The following is an 18,442-nucleotide window of genomic DNA, read 5'->3' on the forward strand; positions in this document are numbered from 1 at the left end:
CTATAGAATATTTTTTAACGGTAAGGAGTCATCATTTAAACCTTCACTGATCAATCTTCTGGAACCAAAAACAATTATTCTGGTATAAATTCAGGGAATTGAAAGAGGACACAGTGAATCATGTTGTATTGGAATAGCTGCAGGCTAAAAAAGGTATGCACTCTATAAGGCTCCATATATTTAGTCTTGTTCTCTTCTGTATAGGCACTGTTTGGATCTACAACAAATTTGCCAGGTTGCTCGAGGAAGGTCTTGCAGATCGAAACGTTGAAATTAGGAAAAGAGAAATAAACTATTTGATTAAAGTCTAATTGCTTGCAAACTCCTGTATGCCCTGCAGTTAAGTATTATTATTTTGTATTACCTGAAGATTTTTGCTAGGAAGTGCACACATTTGGTCCCTCTTGTGTATTCGGTATAATTAGCAACACAAAACAAATCTTGAACTGAAGCCCCTTGACAAGTATAGCCATGTAATGATCTTGGAAATCAATGACTCTAATTTAGAGATGTTTTTTGCTCCCAGTTGCCACATGAAAAAACATTATTTAATGACCTTCTGATTAAGCCAAACAATGCGCACCACAGCAAGTCTGAAGGTTTCTGTTACAGCATGTTCCCTCTGGAGGTGATTTGGAGTTTATCTCTAAATGTTCTCAGACTTCTGATCCCAAAGCTCTTGAAAAGTAGACTTACTGTTTTGCAGATCTGTTAAAAGTTTTACTCATTCACACCGGGGATTCTCTCTCAATCATCTCCGGTTGGCCCCCAATCGGGTCAAGAGCCCTGCTCCAGTGCAGCTGAGGAAAAGAGGGAAGAGAGCTGTGCCGGTTTTTGTGTTTAAAAAACAACAACTACCAGCTCCCTCTTGTGCCATTTATCAGCTGCAGTTTATTTTTTCAAATGTAAACTTCAATCATGTGGGCTTATTACGTCCCTTTGTCTTGTTGAAATGCTTCTGTTTGCTTCCCTCTGTTAACAAATGAGCCTTCTGACACACACTTGTATCCCCCGACAGTTACATCGCCAACCAGGGTAGCTTCTCCTCCATCAACGACAAAGACCTGCACTACTACAAGAATCTCAGGAACCTGTGAGTCTTCTATGTCTTATATTACAAAGACACATATTTTGACTCGGGATACATTCAGACCTTTTGTCAATGGTCACATTTGTCATAATAATATAATCACAATACACAGGTTTCTTTTGTTGTATTCCTTGTGGCTGTTCTGTTAACTACATCGTTGTGTCAAATTATAAGCATTTTTGTGCCAATAAAGAAAATGTTCTCTAAATATTACAACATATTTGGCTTGGTATGATCCACCATATGAAGTATTGATTTACTTTGCCTTTATTGATACTCTGCTTAAGGCAATGTATCTTGCATGTCTGTTGCTTTAAACCATGATTTTTATTGCAGGGTTTTGTAGTTACTAGGGTCTGTATCTTTGCTTCATTTGATTTCTTAATTAAAAAAAACAATTGTCCACCAAGCAGCACTTTCTTGAAACATAATAATCCACAACCATAGACAGTCCCACTTGTCTGAGAAATACTCAAACAATTACACTCTGTCTTGATACGTATATATAAGATATTTCACAGTTTTGATGTTTTTACAGTAACTAATTGCCGTGTTTCGTAACTGATGAGATGTAAATCTGTGCTCAGTCATGTCTGAGGAGATGAATCCGTCACAGAACGTCTGCTGAAACAACATTTCACAACAGATAATGATGTCTTACAGCCTGAGCTGATGAAGAGCACACACACTTTGCATCTGGTTTCAACACTGCTGAGAATGTACAGCATCTCAATCTTAAAGCAGGTTTTATACATTATACCATTGTTTAAATTTACAAGCGTGCTGTGTTTCCAACAAAGATCTTGAATTCAGAAATGTTGTATGGACAACCTGGATTAGTGAAATGTTAATTTTATATGATTAGTTTATTTTGCATTTTGGAAAACACACAGCAGTGTGATATTCATGATGCTCCGAACAAGGAAAGATGGTCTATTGACCATTGGTCCAAACCTAGATTTTTCCTCATGCTAACGTTAGAAAGAAGCTGGTTTACCGGTCCCTCTGGGAGGGGGGCATACTTTGTTTATCTTGAAAGTTATATTCACGTCTGAACAAAGATTTATCTACCTCTGAGATGACCCATTAGAAACTATGACCAAATAATATATTTTAAGACTTGTGGAGCTGATTAAGAACCTGAATTCACGTTTTGATCTAACTCATTTCGCAGTTGTTGACAATTGTAAAGCTTTTTTGAAATATTGTTTGGACCGTTTTTTTTCGTGGCAGAACGGTGACCAACAGCAGGCTTACGTATGTATCGAAGCTGGCCTTTCAAAACAACATCAAGATACAGTACCTGTAAGTAAAAACAATGTAAACTATTCCTTGATTTCTATTGACATTACAGTCACTATGATCATTTACTCTTCACCATTGCTGAGTAAGATGTTTGACTCAGTTGGGGATAAAACAAACTGTTTTCTTTTCAAATGAATACGTGTTTTTATTTGATTTACTTTATGGTATTATTTATTGGTAATATTGGCAGGAAATGTATGGTATATAATATTATTAAGACTACTTAGTTGCAACATTATCAAGAAAACATTCACCAGAAAAAAAAATAGACGAATGATGAAGTTCAAGTTTAATAGGACTATAAATAACAAACATAATTAAAGTTAAAATTAAAATAAATCTTGAGTTACCATAATTGATTACAAATTATTCAGGCTTATTAATGCGTATAAATATTAGTTTCTGTAAAACTAACATAATGTTTTGGTATGGCTTTAAACAGCAATCTTACTCCCTGTTGTTTGACTTAATTTCCAGGAATCTGAAAGATAACAACCTTTCGTCACTTTCCTGGAGGATATTCAGACACCTCAACATTTCCTATATGTGAGTTCAGCTCAGCCTCTCTATCAGTCTGTCCATCTCCATCTGTCTGTCTTTCTTTCTCTGCTATACCGCCTAGTTATCATCAGTCAGTCTAAAAACACGTTCCTACTGCTTATGTGATGTCAACTATAGAGTAATGATATGAAGTTACCTCTGTCTGCAATTCTGGGATAACCTAAAGAAAGAAAATCTTTTAATCTAGATTTAGATTTAGGAGACAGGGTGAGGACAGAGATGAAGTTGCCCGGCAGAAATTACCCACCAAGGAATGTTAATGTGTGATCGGCTTTGACCCCATGTTGTATCCCTTTCCCCAGACATACAGTGATTCAGTCTCTCATTAACTGTTATTACAAATAAAGCAGTAGTTCAGCAATCATTTATTGTCATTATGCAACACAGTGTTGCACGACAAAAGGCAGTTGTAGCCCATTTGCTAGAGCATTTAGCAGTAGAGCATTTCCGTTTGCCTAGTTAAAATTGAAGTTATAGCTCAATACATGAGTTGTTAAAAACTGTCATGTCTGTAAAGTTCAATTTCCAGGAAGTTACTATTCCCAGTCAAGAAATAGTCCAGGACATTACCACATCTCAACTTGTTATCTTTTGTACGGGTCGTATATTTCTGCTGCTTCCAGTCTTTATGATAAGCTAAGCTAACGTGCTGCTGGAGGTAGTTTCAAACATATTTCCCAACATGTTAAACTGTTTCTTTATGGCACTCGTACAATTCAATCAAGCTATTTCTTTGTCTTTAAAATGTTGATTTACTCACACGCTTTAATACTCACGGTTCTCAGCTGTTCTTGACTGTGTGTGTGTGTGTGTGTGTGTGTGTGTGTGTGTGTGTGTGTGTGTGTGTGTGTGTGTGTGTGTGTGTGTGTGTGTGTGTGTGTGTGTGTGTGTGTGTGTGTGTGTGTGTGTGTGTGTGTGTGTGTGTGTGTTTGTGTGCAGGATCCTCACAGGGAACCCTTTGCACTGCTCCTGTGAGAACATGTGGATGAAACTGTGGTTGGGAGAGGAAGCAGACAATCAGGAGCTGCGCTGCATCGAGGATGGAGGAGTACGCAAGCTGCTGTCCAGACTGACACTACCCAACTGTGGTGAGGAGACACAAATACACACACAGGGTAACTGGCTGGAAAATACATTCACAAGCTGTGGCAGAGTGCAAAGTGTTGAAGCACCTGGAGGAAAACAGTAATTCTAATGGTTTCCTCTGCAAAGATTTTTCCTAATCTTTGTTTTGATTCCGTGTTCTCATATGTTTCGCATATGTCTGGCACATCAGTTTTTATGTTAGTGTATGTGTGTGTGGAGGACATGTGCTCTAAAAAGCTTAATAGTAATAGCAAGACAAGTGTGCTAAGTATTTTGTTGATTCTCACAAGTGTACAGAGGATGAACACATTGAGAAGGAGATGTTTCTTTGATAAAACCTATGAGAATAACTGTACTAAATGTCATAAAGCTAAAGTGAGGATGCTACACACACTGTATTTCACTTACCCAGTGCTCTACTTAGCCTGTACATTGTAATTTCACCAGACACTGCACGGTGCAAAAAGCTTCAATGCCTTACAGATGAACAGGCACACAAATGACCAAATGCATGCATGCACACTCAGAGCCCTGACTAGAACATTTTAGTTTGGTTTGTGCAGGGTGTCATTTAAAGGGCACCCACACTAAACAGGCTGACGTTATCTCTGTGCTGTAGGGAGTTTTCTCATATGATGCATAGATTAGCTGCCAGATGGAGGAGAGTGAAATATGTGACCTACAGAGTGGTGTTTGAGTGTGCTGTGTGTTAATCCTATAGACCAGTTACAGTCATCCGAGACATTTGCTTGTAGGTGTAGAAAGGTCACCGTGTGTAGGACATTATGGAAGCAGGACTGAGAGGGAGCGTTTGTGTGAACAAATACATAGATGACATCAGTGATTTTCAAAGATGCTGAGTGGAGAAAATGTACTGCATGTATCACAATAAAATGAAGTGTTATAAAGACCATCTGCACTGTGTCCTGTGGCACCGCTGACCCACTGTCATTCAGCAGATTTCATTTCCAATTTCTCTGAATCGTGTTTCGGTCGTCTGTAAAGGGATTCATTCTTGAGAGCAGCAACACTTGATAGCAACAGCAATAATCACATTTTTATGAGCAATGAAAGATGTTTTCCACAGATATAATTGCGAAACCTAATGAGAGAGTGTTGCATCTTTGTTTAAGAAACGGTTTTAAGCATTCCAAAAACCAATAGTCTCTACAACCACAAAATGATATTCTTAGTACAAGTTCATACAGTTATTTACAATACAAGTGGAATGTCAAGCTAACCAGCATGCTTGCTCTCACTAGACAGACATCCACTGACCACAAAGCTTTTATGTCCTGGCTTACGGGAGTGTTCATCAAGCTTGAATGTATAAATGTCAGCAGTTAATCGATGCTTTATCCTTAGTTTTTTAAGAAGCTCTATTTTGGACTTCCTTCTTTTCATCAACAAGGCCAGATTACAGCTTGACCTGTCTGCTTGTCCACATTTAGCCAGGATTTGTAGGTTTTGATAAGCATAAATCAGGCTATAAGTGACATAAAGTAATATTTAAAAGCTTGTGTTTAACCCTAGCGCACAAATGAAAGGCAGATAGTCCAGCCTTGAAAGCAAAAAGTCCAGTCGGATCCAGTTTGTGTGTGTAAAGCAAAGACATAAATAAGTCTTCATGTCTGATTTGAATTTATAAAACACACAATAATTGCAGTCAGAAAAGCTTTATGGGTCTCAATTGAGATGTAATAAAATGTTCTCTCTAATAATCCCAAACATGAATCTGAAAGTATTTTTCCCATCCGGTCAAAATAGCTTAGGGCATTTGGGACGTAAACAATAAGTTAGCATTCAGGAAGCTAACAATGTCATTGATAACTCCTATTGATCCGTCCCCTCTGCCTCCCTTCCATTAGCGGAGGTTATTTTTGGCATTAGCACAGTTACAGCGGGGCCCCTGGAGAGGTGGGCAGGGGACCCCCTGGCAGTGTGACATATGAGGAGGAGGAGGAGGACATGGTGGAGCGGGGGTGCCAAATAATGCCCCAGGGCTGTCACTGATACACGCAAAGTCCGAACTGCTGGCCTTTTGCTCTCTATGTCGTTTTTCAAGCTATCTTTTGCCTCCCCCTCTCTCAGGCTGTGTCTCCCCCCTCTTTATTACTCATTTTCCATCTTTCTGTCTGCTCGCATGTATGACAGTCTGTCTGAACATTTCTGAGTGACATATGAGGAAGGCACAAAGCAGAGGAAGTGCCCAACGATGCCCTCGGGCTGACACTGATCTCTCAGGCCACCCGCATATGTCTCTCGCTCGGTTTCTCTCTGTGGACTGTTTTCTGCCGGAGCTCCACTCCAAAAGGCTGGCAAACACAGACTGTCCCCACTGCTGACCTGTAAGAACCCTAACTTAGAACAATAATGCGCTGATGTTACTGCAACCCCATGCTTGTGCATTATGAAAATGTTCTTTAGCAACCCTTTCTTAATTAGTAATTGTGGATCATGCTTGTTAAAGGAACATATCTACATATCCTCTTTGATTTAAATGTTTTAATTTAAACCAGCTGTCTTAAGAAAAGGTGCATTTTCCCCACGCTGTGCCCTGGAAGTGACAGCAGATGGGTTGCTGGACCTCTGCTGGTCACATCACAGCGCTGCTGCCCTCTGTCCTCATCTGTCCTCATCTGTCGCTCTCTATATCTCTCTGTGTCTGCCTCTATCTCTCCGTCTGTCCATTTGTCTGTCTGGAATGACTGGCTCTCAGGTTTCATTTCCCTTTCTCATTTGTTTGTCATTTTTAAAATTATTGTTCAAGTCTTATTTCCTGTCATCTAATATCTATATCTCCTTCTCTAACACAAGCACACGTAGGCACTGGAGCGGTACATAATAAGTAAAAAGGCCAGATGGCTTCTGTGTCTGTGAGCACTAGATGCTATTGACATGTGTGAATTTTCTATAGGGAGAATACTCACTTGAACTAAACAAGGCACAAAAGTTGAAAAACTACATTTAAAATCCACACAGATCTGAGAAAGCACAAATAAAATCAGCACATGCAGATTGACAGAAAGTTAAGATGGTATTCATGATGTTTAAAGAGGTATTTCAAAAGGTGATGGACTTGACGTATAGTAAGCCTCCCTGCAGCCATTTTTAGCATACGCTGACATCATTAAGCAGAGAGGTTTTGTCAACATACTGTAAGGATTCAAGAGGGTTGAACATGGAAAATAGCTTTAAAAACAGAAGAGCACAGCTGGGCAAAAAAAAATTCAGTAAATCATCTTTATGGGAATGAAAACAAGGTAATTGCTAATAATTTGAAATGGGGAGGAAAAATGTGTTGCGTTGATGGTGTGCAGTTTTCATTTTTGAATTTATAAGTAGTCCTTCATACGACAAGAATGAATCATAGCTGAACTCCATCAATATCATGGCGTGTTCTGTCCAGGTTAGATGGTTATGCACCTCAAGATTGACTACATCCAATGCAAATGCAGGAAGTGTCCTTCGTGCAGAGAAGTGGAGAGTAGGGGTGTGGAGGCCGAGGTGATGAATGGGTGCGTCTGCTCCTTATGCAGGAGACCAACGTTTCACCTTCCTATTATACATTGATGATGTTTTCACTACTTTAACCATAGTTTTAGCCTTAACTTAACAGAATGGATGGCAGATTCAGGAAAATTAAAACCCCAAAATGATGTCAGACAGTCAATTTGACTGACAAGAGAAAGTGAATAATCTACGACAGATTTTGGGTTTAAAAGCTGCTCAGCTAGTATTGTCATCCGTTCTCCTCCCTCTTTCTCACTGAAACCCTCTCATAATGCATCGACAGTTCACTGTGCTGGAACAACAGAAATATACAGAGACAAACTCAGGGACGCGTTTTGTGTTGTGTCACTTTTTGGCACATTTTCTTCCCTCCCTGATGTTAATTTTGCGAAAAATGTCTCTCTTCTGCTGCTGCCTTTCATCCGAAATCACCACATCTCTGTGGTGTGGAGGCCTGGAGCCTTACATAATAAATATGAACACTTCTCTAAACACAGATGTGGATGTGCCCATTGCGGCCCATAACAAGAGCTGACAACAATGACACCTCTAACAATGACGCTGAAGTATGCCTGGGCGTATTGTGCAGAGGTTTCAATCCGGATCGGATGTTTTGCTTTTAAATATGAGCTGTGAGCAACTATTCAGCTCCACATCACCGGGGCATATCTCCAATGCTGGGCCTGTAATTCACTGCCCTTTCATAGCACATGCTCCCTGAATAAAGGTAATCTGAATTCAAGGAGTCAAGGAGTGTCAAGGACTGGGGTGTTAGCAATGAGGTTTCTTTGTTACAATCTTGCACAATTATCTGCCTTTGAATATCATTGTTTATAGAAAAAGAAGGTCCTTGAAATGACATCTGGTAATACAAAGAAATACAATTTGAAGGAAAGTGCAAGTTAGCTGCTTGTGCACCAAAGTCCCACAAGGTTATAATAGTGAAACAATTACCCAAAGGTACAATTTATAGGATATTCTTTCTTTGACGTTTGATTAATTTTTCTGTCCTCCCGTTATGCAGATAGTTGAAGACCTTAAAGGTAGGGTGTGTAATTTATTTCAGAAACACTTTTTGTTATATTCCACAGAATGCTCTTAACATCCCGATAGCAATGAATACATTAAATGCTTTGACAATAAATAAATAAAATGTAATCTGTGGAAGCCGCAGCGCTGTAAAAAGCACGACCAATCATCTAAGCCGGGCCGGCTAAAATAACTGGATGGCCTACCTGCCTGTCAGCCTCATCTGTGCACAAACTTATCTTGTGCCCTCATTGGTCATGTGTGTTGGAGGAGGGGCTCTGTAAGGAAGTAGCAGATTTGTATTTTCAAATTCTAGCGCACTCGGGCAGGTTTCTCCAAAATTACATACCCCACTTCTAAAGTAACGCAAGTAACGAGATAATTTTGTGCGAAGTAATGTAAGTACTGTTATTATCAACATTAACGCGTTACAGACAAATGTAATCTGATTACAGTGAAACGTTACTTTGTTGTGCGTTACCCCCAACACTGATGATCAGTTATTATTTTGCTAAACATAAAAGTTTATTCTGGAAATAGTAGTCTGGCGTTGAGCCGGGCAATATGAAGAAAAATCATCTATAACAATATTTTTGACCAAATAGCTCAATATTGATATTGTGACGATATTTTACAGCCTGGATTTTTGTGTTTTCACAAAATTAGATTTCTTATAAATAATTATCAGTAATGTGGATCTAATGACTAAGAGGGTATAAGCAAATAATAGAAAAGCTGGAACCGTCTGGTTATTTCCAAAAATGAGATTGCTTTACTCTGATGCATATTTTGAAACCACAAAAAGATCCCACTTCACATAGAAAAAATGTAAGACAAAATCTAATTTCAAAATATCAATATAATATTCATATATTGTTTATTAAGTGCTTTGAAATCAAACCAACTACTGAGCTTAAATGTCAAAAATCTACCTCAATGACAACAGAGCTATTCCATTTGGTGGCGATAAGCGGGCCTTAAGTTTGTAATTATTATTATTTATTTTTTTTACAGTTAGCCAGTGTCCTGGATGTTGTACATTAAGTTGGCTCCCCCTCTGCAAACACTTGACTCCCCGTGTTTCCCATATGTTTACAACCAGCTGCAGATGAACCTCAACACGGTCCAAACAATAGTTCAATCTTTCCTCGTAATGATTCACGTGTTGTCACTGACACAGGCTGGTCTACCATACTAATCACAGTAAATTCCTCCTCAATCCTACTTGTTGATTCTGCACACATCTGAGCCGCTAAAGGATTACAATCACTCCGGATGTCATGGGTGGTTTGACTACCAAAGCTGCGCTCGTACATAATAGTAAATGGAATAATTTTCTATGTACTGACAGGTCATGACAACTGCACTCACAATAGAGTCTGTTTCCGGAAGTTTCATTCTGAAATCCAGCTGTGTGTGTGTGTGTGTGTGTGTGTGTGTGTGTGTGTGTGTGTGTGTGTGTGTGTGTGTGTGTGTGTGTGTGTGTGTGTGTGTGTGTGTGTGTGTGTGTGTGTGTGTGTGTGTGAGAGACACTGCAGAGGGTGTATAGTGTGAGTAGAAAGCTGATTTACGGAGAGCCTGTTAAGATATGTGGTTGTGATATGGCTGAAATGACTGTTTTTTTGTGCGTCTCATGGTGACTGAGTAGGTTGCCTTAGTGATAAGTGGGTTGCACTGGTGATAAGCATTCTGCCGACGGACAGACGAGGTGGACGAGGGGGGGTTCGATAAGGAATCTGTCCAGTGTTATCTGCAGTAGCTGTCGACACCCATCTCTTTTCCTCTCTTCTTTTTGTTCTGCTCTTTCTTCCTCTCTAAGCTACTCTTATTTTCTACTGTTTTCTTTTTTCTTCTGGTCTAGCCTCCTCTTCTTCTTCCCTTTGCTTGTTTTTCATCTGTCTTCCAGTTCTCTTGGTTCTCGACTGGCATCCACTCTTTTCTTTTTCTTGCCTCCATTTGGTTCTCATCTTGTCCTTTCTTTGTCTCTTTCCTCTCTTCTCATCTTCTTTCTCTTCTCTTTTCTCCTTTCCTATTATTTTTGTCCTCCTGTTATCCTCTCTTCACCCTGTCTTTGTTCTCATTCTTGTCTTTTCGATTTGCTCTCTTCATCTTCTTTCTCTTCTCTTTGGTTTGATCTGATCTTCTTCTCTTACCTTCCTTAGGTTCATGCCTTGTCTCCTCATCTTCTCTCCCTCTCTTCTCTTTGTAATCTTTTCCTTTCATCAGAGATGTTACTGGACAGGAGATGAGGGTGGCAAAACTCTGATTGAGTCTGATTGGTCACACTCAGGTCACCTTCTGGTCAGAACACACATGCGCACACACACACAAACACACAGGCACACACACACAGTCACCAGTGTCTTAGCTTTGACTGAGGCTTCAGACTGTGTCCAATCAATTCAGTTCTTGGGCTGCTGAAGACATGCAGTAGTAATCAGTGTAACCATCACCATGTTTGAACTCTGTGTCTTTGTCTGACTGTTTGATTGGGGGGAGTGTGCTTAAATGAAAGCGAGAGAGAGAGAGAGAGAGAGAGAGAGAGAGAGAGAGAGAATTTGAGGTCTTTTCTTTGTGTGTCCTTCTTTTCACTCTGTGGTAGTGGTTGTGTGTTTGCCTGCTCTTCCACTCATATTGTCGAGGTTGTTACGTGCCTTGTGTTTCAAATGAAAAGACAAGAGTTGGCCATGAATCCTAAGTTTGCTTCCTTCCTCTTTTCGTCGCCTCCCCCCCCCCTGGTTGTATGTAGAGGTTCCCATGGCAACGTTAAACCCATCCAAGGTGACACTAATGGAGGGGAAGCATGTGGACCTGTCCTGCACGACCTCGGGGGTGCCCTCGCCCGAGCTCATATGGAACATGGCGTTGGTCTCCAACTATGAGGTCAGGTCACACACGGAAATACACAGAAATACACACGAGCAGATTTACTTTACTTGACAGACATGTTTCATATGACATGGTATGCCCTATGTTTATTTCTTTTACAGATACAACAGTTAATTGATTCATTGATTGACAGAAACAAATATATTTTGATTTATTAATTGTAGCTTTCAATTTTCAAGTGCTCATTTAAGATATTTTGTAGTTTCAGTTTCTCAAAAGTGAGGATTTAGGGCTTTTTTCTTTGTCATATGCCAACATCTTTAGCCTTTTCTAGAGTGTTGACAGGAGAAAATCGAAGAAAATAAACTGAATTTGCAGTCCAGAATGTTTTAACTAATCGTTGATCACCGAAAACTGAAAACTGAGTTATTTATATGATATTGTGAGGGGTGCTTTCACCTGTTACTTTTTGATTTGATTAAAAACACCATGGATGGGTATGATCACCTGAATCTAATGCTTTCAACTCTTAGCCACAAATCCTAAACATTTTTCACTATGTACATAAAAAAAAGCTGACTCATCGTGCTGATATATGGATGTTTTTACTCCCTCAGATCGAGACATCGGGACAGATTTCAGTGCTGCGACTTTCCAACCTGTCGTCACTGGATCACAACAGCAAGATCAGCTGCACGGCTGAGAACATCGTTGGAGAGAAAGAGTCCGCGCTGATGTTGGATATACTTTGTACGTTTTCCCTCTGGCAAACAGCCCTGATTTAATTTAGATTATTGTGTCAAAGTACTGTATGTGTCAGCCCACTCTTTAAAGCAGAGAATTAAAAGCTGGAGAAGACAACTGTGTTTCTGCATGCTGTAGCTTTGTCTATGAGCTACTGTACGCTCTTATCTTCCTTTCTTTATTGTCTGAATCTCACACTTGCTCTCTCTTCTCTCTCCTACACTCAGTTCCTCCCAAAATCACGAAGCTGACTGATGCAATCCCCGACCATCACTGGTGCATCCCCTTCAGCATGTCAGGTAAACACATACACAAATTGTGTATGTGCAGAGTTTCCACTGCATGGTAGGGCTCCACTTGACTTTCTTTGGTTTTCCACTAGGTATAGCACCTGGTACTTTTTGAAAAAAGCAAATAGCTGTCAATATAATGTTTTGCAGTCACCTGGCAAAGCACAATGTACACCTTACCCTAAAACTGAGATGGCAGACGTAACTCTGCTTGGTTGCAAATGAAATAATTCAGCAAGTCTTCCATTTACACGCCAATTTAAATTGGTGTTGCTACGGGGAACAGCTGTTCACCCCGCCTAGGCTACTGTAAGGCAGTGCTATTCAATGGAAATGCAATTAGAGTAGAGTACTATGCACTGGAAACACAGCATTAGTGGGACTTAGCTGTTTATTTTCTGTCTTTAGGCCTAAAATACTTAGCCTTAATTTTGTATGTTCCCGTTAAATGTATCAGAGCAATGACTACATGAGCAAAGATAGACTTCTGATTCAAATATCTGAAAGCACTGAAAATCACCGTGTCAAGTATTGTCTTCATGTTGTTCCCAGGAAACCCAATGCCAGAGCTGCTGTGGTATCAGGATGATAAACTTGTGATGGAGGGCAAGTTCATCGTGACGATGATCCATGACGTCACAGAGAGAGAGTTCCACGGCTGCCTGCAGCTCGACAGCCCCACACACCTCAACAACGGCCGCTACAAGCTGGTGGCTACAAACAAATACGGCACAGACATGAAGGAGGTGGACGCGCACTTCATGACCAAGCCCTGGGAGGGTGAGGAGCAGCACCAAGCAAAATCAAGCTTTTACTTTCATTAAGTACAGAGCTGAAACAGTTGCTCAATGAATTGATAAGACAAACGACAACACATTTCTCATCAACTGTTTTTATCATCAGTTAATAATTATTATAATATTAAATGAATGTATATATAAAATTGTATACAAAATATAATCTATATAACTATAATAAATAATGTATCTAACTTTTCAAGCAATATTCCCATGTTGCAGCTTCTCAAATGTGGTGATTTGTTAACACTGAGCAATGAACTACAGAATTTAGCTTGTATGTTAATGTGACTTGCAATCTGTATTAGTATTTTCTTTCTTTGCAGAACTTATAATTATTATAAGAAATATATTATTATAAGAAACTATAATACAAAAATTATAAAAGATATTGTTAGAGATTTCTGTTTAGTAAATGTTCAGGTAAATGCTTTTGACCTTTGTGGTCAAGAACATTTCCCCTCTGGGTTTTAAAGCACCAGCTAGAATATGACAGCTTATTTTTTTCCTTTTACAAAAGCAATGCTATACAGGCGGTTTTGCATCAGCGGTTTTTGGTAGTAACAAGATTTGAAGGAGGAGCTGTTATTATAATTAATATTAAATTATAGAGAATATACAAATGACATGTGAGATAGACATGGAACTGATTTTCTAAGGGGATCAGAGGGGTGATTGTGTGCAGGTAAACAGTATCTTTAAAAAAGTAAAAAATTAAGTATCTGCACATAAAAATAAATCTGAAAAAACTGTATTGGCGTCACAAAAAAGCAACATATCTCACCACCTTGGTTAAACAGGCCAACATCTTATATTGTATGTATTGTATACAATATGTATATGGTATGTTAATATTAGGGTTAGGGTTAGAGAATATTTATTAAAAGTTATCTTTTGTTTTCATATTTCATGTGCAGATACGGATAAGGACAACTATTATGGTGAGTGAAATCATTTTTCATGATTACACATTTTGTATCTAATGTAAAAGTGATAAATCTAAAACATCCAGTCCAGATCGATGGTGTATTATCAATGTTTGCAGATTTTTTTTCTGTTTAACATCCTATCATTTTCATCCCTATCAATTAACACAAATTAGATTTGAGACATTTTTGTCTTTCTCTTTTTTCTCTCAAGTTGGTCAGGGTCCTTGCAGCTAGGCATTAGGGATGGTTCTCCTTTTTCCACATTCTGGCCCTGATCTCGTTCTTATTATTTCTGATGTTGTGCATGCTAAATATGTGTTGTCTGTTGGTTTGTGTATTGTGTTTGTGTAATATTTTTGAAACAAGCTTAGAGAACAAGCTCATGACTGACAGCATTAGATGTGAAGTGCGTGTCAAATAATTTACAAGTGAAGTGTGTTGATATGTTTAGGAGCTAATTTCTCTCTTTTCTCTTTTGCTGTTTCTCACACACCTTGTCCCCGCTTCAGATCCATTCACAGGTACCGCTACACCTTCGAACACTCCCAATCACAAACATTGCTTAGCCCCCGTAGTTACAGTTGCTATGCCTGTCAAGCTTTACGTTTTCTTATAACACATATGCAGTTTAAATTGATATATTAAATATGGAATATTTCATTTGGTATAAAGTGTTATCTTTGATTTCAGGCCGGCAAAAGCCATTTCATCAATGTTGCCTTCTCAAATGACATCAATGTGAATATTTGTGCTCTCATAGCTCTTTTAAAAAACGTTATCCAGCTACTTATGTTTCCAGGTGACCCTTTTCAAATAAAAAGCCAATAAGAAACTCCAAAATATGAACTCAAGGGCCAAGTTCATAGCATAAACACTGAGGCCCAGATTGTATTTTTCCCGGCAAAAGTCAGCATCCTCATCATAAGATGATGAAGAAAACATGGAAATAAAAAAACACTATTCTTCATATTTCAGTGTAGAGCTAGTTAGTCCTAATAAGTATAATAAGAAAGACCCTGTTTAGCTGTGGAAAAATATAAAACCGAGTTTCTTTAAGTATGTATAGTAGTATTTATATTTTATTTGGAGCAGATGCACACAATGTTATGCAGAAGCATATAACTTCAAAATTATATTTACTCAAGGATGTTTATGTTACTATAACAAACAAGACTATTCTTCACTTCTCTAATGACTCTTCTCTTTTTAAAACCATCTCTCCTTCAACAGACGCCCCCACTCCAGACCCTCCTGAAGACGGAGTCGCTGTAAGTTAAATTTTACTGTTGTCCTCTTTGCTGATTTCATTGATACCTGAGCTGGATCTATTTTGATCATGTTAAACGGAACTGCACGGACACACCACGATACAAAGACACAGCAGGGATTTAGAAAATATGCCTAAAGTCTATAACTTCTGGTGTCATTATATTTTTCTATATGAAGTATAACTCTGTTTCCTCAATGTGCAGGTGTACGTGGTGGTGGGCATTGCTGCTGTGGCCTTTACCGGTTTCCTTTTAATGTTGGTCCTTCTCAAGTTTGGAGGGAATTCCAAGTTTGGCATCAAAGGTAAGACTTCCTACTTTTATAGTCATTGGCCATGTTCAACTTGATGGGGAAGGACAAACAGTACAGAATGAATCCCTCAGAAATGTTGTTGTTTTGTTTTAGATTTTGACTATTAACATAGCTGTAGCATTGGATGGATTCATGGATACATCAAAAACACATTTTAAAGGTCCCCTATTATACTGCTTTTCATCAATATATTATTGGTGTCAGATATATACAAAACATGTCTCTGAAGTGTTTGGCTCGAAATACCGAACAGATCATGCATTGTAGCATCCCATAAACCCCTCTGTTTCAGCCCTGTTTCAAAAGTGCTGATTCTCTGTCTGTTACTTTAGATGAAAATAAGGAGCCACTCCAGACGCCCCTCTGAGAGATATTTGGTTAAAAAGAACTCAATGGTGCTCTAGGAGGAGATTCAGGTGATAAGGTGGGGGGTTACCTTGGTTGGTGATTGGCTAATGGTTACAAAAGCAAAAAAATCGTTATGACATCATAAAGTGGCCAAAATCTGATCAGCTCATTTTCAGACAGGTTTTTATATAAATGGATCAGGACAAAAAGTGGGCGAATCTTTTTTCCTGAAACCTTCAGAATATCTTTACACAGAGGGGACACATGTTTATATATAACATTCACGAAAAAGTGGATTTTGCATAATAGGTGACCTCTAATATATTTGCCCCAAAACACCAATGGTGTTTTGGGGCAAATATATTAGAGGTCACCTATTATGCAAAATCCACTTTTTCGTGAATGTTATATATAAACATGTGTCCCCTCTGTGTAAAGATANAACCCGTAACTTTACATGGAGGCTGCCGCATACCTCAAATCATCTTCGTAATATCTATCAAACTATAGATCCTACATATCTAATGGACGTGGATTCTAAAAGTACAATACACTTCTCGCTTGAAATTTAATCAAAAAGCGTTTTAATGGCCAAACTATCCAACAATTTAGGATTTTACAGAGAGGGTTATTTGTGAATAAACGACCATCTGTAACGTTTGCATTCAACGGGAGCATTACAGGGCGAAAACTTTAAAACGTAATTATAGGACGTATTAAGCGCTGGAACAAACAAAATATTCGGTCGTAATAAGGACCTGAACAATCGGCCTATTTGGTCCTATGAGTTGGAGGACTTGTTGGTGCAGGGGCTTTGAGGCAATGGCAAAGCATATGTTTACCTCCTCAAAATAGTATAACTGCAATTCAGGGCATCTCTTGCTAACGTCTGTAAAGGACATGTCATTTGGGAAATGATACAGTTTTCTACTTTGTTTTGATTTTGGTGTTTTGGGGCAAATATATTAAAGGTCACCTATTATGCAAAATCCACTTTTTCGTGAATGTTATATATTAGACCCTCCAGAAAAACGCGATGCTGCGATCGCAGAATTTACCGCATAATCAGCCAAATGGCGCAGATTTTAAAAAAGCCGCATCCCCGCATTTTTCCACACAAAGTTGAGAAGAAAAAAAATTAACTCGTCTTGACGTGACGTCATCAGCTCGCGCATCACAGAATGTAAACAACACTGTATAGAGCTCATTTACCAACGAACATTTCTACTAAAGACCGGGCAAAAAGTGGGGGGAAACTATTCTGCACCCCGTGCAACTGTGTGTTGCAGCATAAGAGAAAATCGACGGTGGCGACCCACTTTGATTCATTCAAACATTCGAAAATGCTTTCTGCTGCTGCGGACAAGAAAGCCATTCAACTCCCGTTCAGCGAGGCATCAACCTCCAAAACCCTTTCGAGGGCTACAAGAAACGAAGTGAGTAGCCTACAAGATTGAAGCTGGTCAGATAACGAACGAGTAAATGAAAACAGAATGAGGCGGAGAAGTGTGTGTGTGTGTGTGTGTGTGTGTGTGGGGTGGGGGGGGTGGGGTNTCGATATGTAGGATCTATAGTTTGATAGATATTACGAAGATGATTTGAGGTATGCGGCAGCCTCCATGTAAAGTTACGGGTTGAAAACAGTATTTCCGGTCTCTACGTTTTCATAATAAAACCAATGATCAAATGATTTAACAGTGATATCTGCAGTACTCATCAACTAAAAAACATCAGTTTATCCTTGTTAATTATACAACATTTATTGGTTTAAATTGTGTACAATGCTTTTGCGTTTTTCCCATAGGTTTTTCTCTTTCGATTCTGAGAGACACCTTTCTTTTTTCAGAGGTTTTGATAGGCTAAAACATCGATTGTTTTAGCCGCAATGCATGTCGGGATATGGTGTTTATCCGATATGAAATCGGAAAAACATTTTTTTTAAATAAAATAATACTTTATTCCGAGTGTTCTTGCTTTTCTCTTTGGAAGTCATCACATAACGGCATTGTACTGTAATACACGGTTCGGCTGCATTAAATATTACATATCTGCCGTAGATATTTATTTATAGAGCCCTGATCAGAAGACCTTTTGACAAACTGTAAGAAATGCCGCCAAAACTGAATACGTGACGTGGATCATAAATATATCAGCAATTAAACAACATCTCCATTTTTTTTCACACAATGCGTCTCCTCGCAGTATCAACACTAATTCGGCTGACTTTTATATTTGATCCAATTCGGTAGATAGGCTGTAATTACCGTATTTTCCGGACTATAAGTCGCTCCTGAGTATAAGTCGCATCAGCCAATAAATGCGTCGTGAAGAGGAAAAAAA

At 38.9% G+C, this 18,442-nt stretch overlaps 1 protein-coding gene across 1 annotated transcript in view; it reads left to right on the forward strand.

Moving 5' to 3' along the window:
• The window catches only part of LOC104967281 (usherin-like), a 72,830-nt gene that overhangs the window by 2,855 nt on the left and 51,533 nt on the right, over nucleotides 1-18,442 (forward strand). Inside the window, exons 2-13 of the mRNA XM_010796696.1 lie at nucleotides 1,019-1,093; nucleotides 2,324-2,395; nucleotides 2,873-2,941; nucleotides 3,896-4,044; nucleotides 11,334-11,467; nucleotides 12,031-12,163; nucleotides 12,385-12,456; nucleotides 13,000-13,227; nucleotides 14,162-14,185; nucleotides 14,683-14,694; nucleotides 15,404-15,441; nucleotides 15,646-15,745. Coding sequence (XP_010794998.1) covers nucleotides 1,019-1,093; nucleotides 2,324-2,395; nucleotides 2,873-2,941; nucleotides 3,896-4,044; nucleotides 11,334-11,467; nucleotides 12,031-12,163; nucleotides 12,385-12,456; nucleotides 13,000-13,227; nucleotides 14,162-14,185; nucleotides 14,683-14,694; nucleotides 15,404-15,441; nucleotides 15,646-15,745 — 1,106 coding nt within the window. The remainder of the gene's footprint in view (nucleotides 1-1,018; nucleotides 1,094-2,323; nucleotides 2,396-2,872; nucleotides 2,942-3,895; nucleotides 4,045-11,333; nucleotides 11,468-12,030; nucleotides 12,164-12,384; nucleotides 12,457-12,999; nucleotides 13,228-14,161; nucleotides 14,186-14,682; nucleotides 14,695-15,403; nucleotides 15,442-15,645; nucleotides 15,746-18,442) is intronic.

The sequence above is a fragment of the Notothenia coriiceps genome, unplaced genomic scaffold, assembly GCF_000735185.1.
Source record: "Notothenia coriiceps isolate Sejong01 unplaced genomic scaffold, NC01 NC01_scaffold00037250, whole genome shotgun sequence".
In the NCBI taxonomy this organism is placed as follows: domain Eukaryota; kingdom Metazoa; phylum Chordata; class Actinopteri; order Perciformes; family Nototheniidae; genus Notothenia; species Notothenia coriiceps.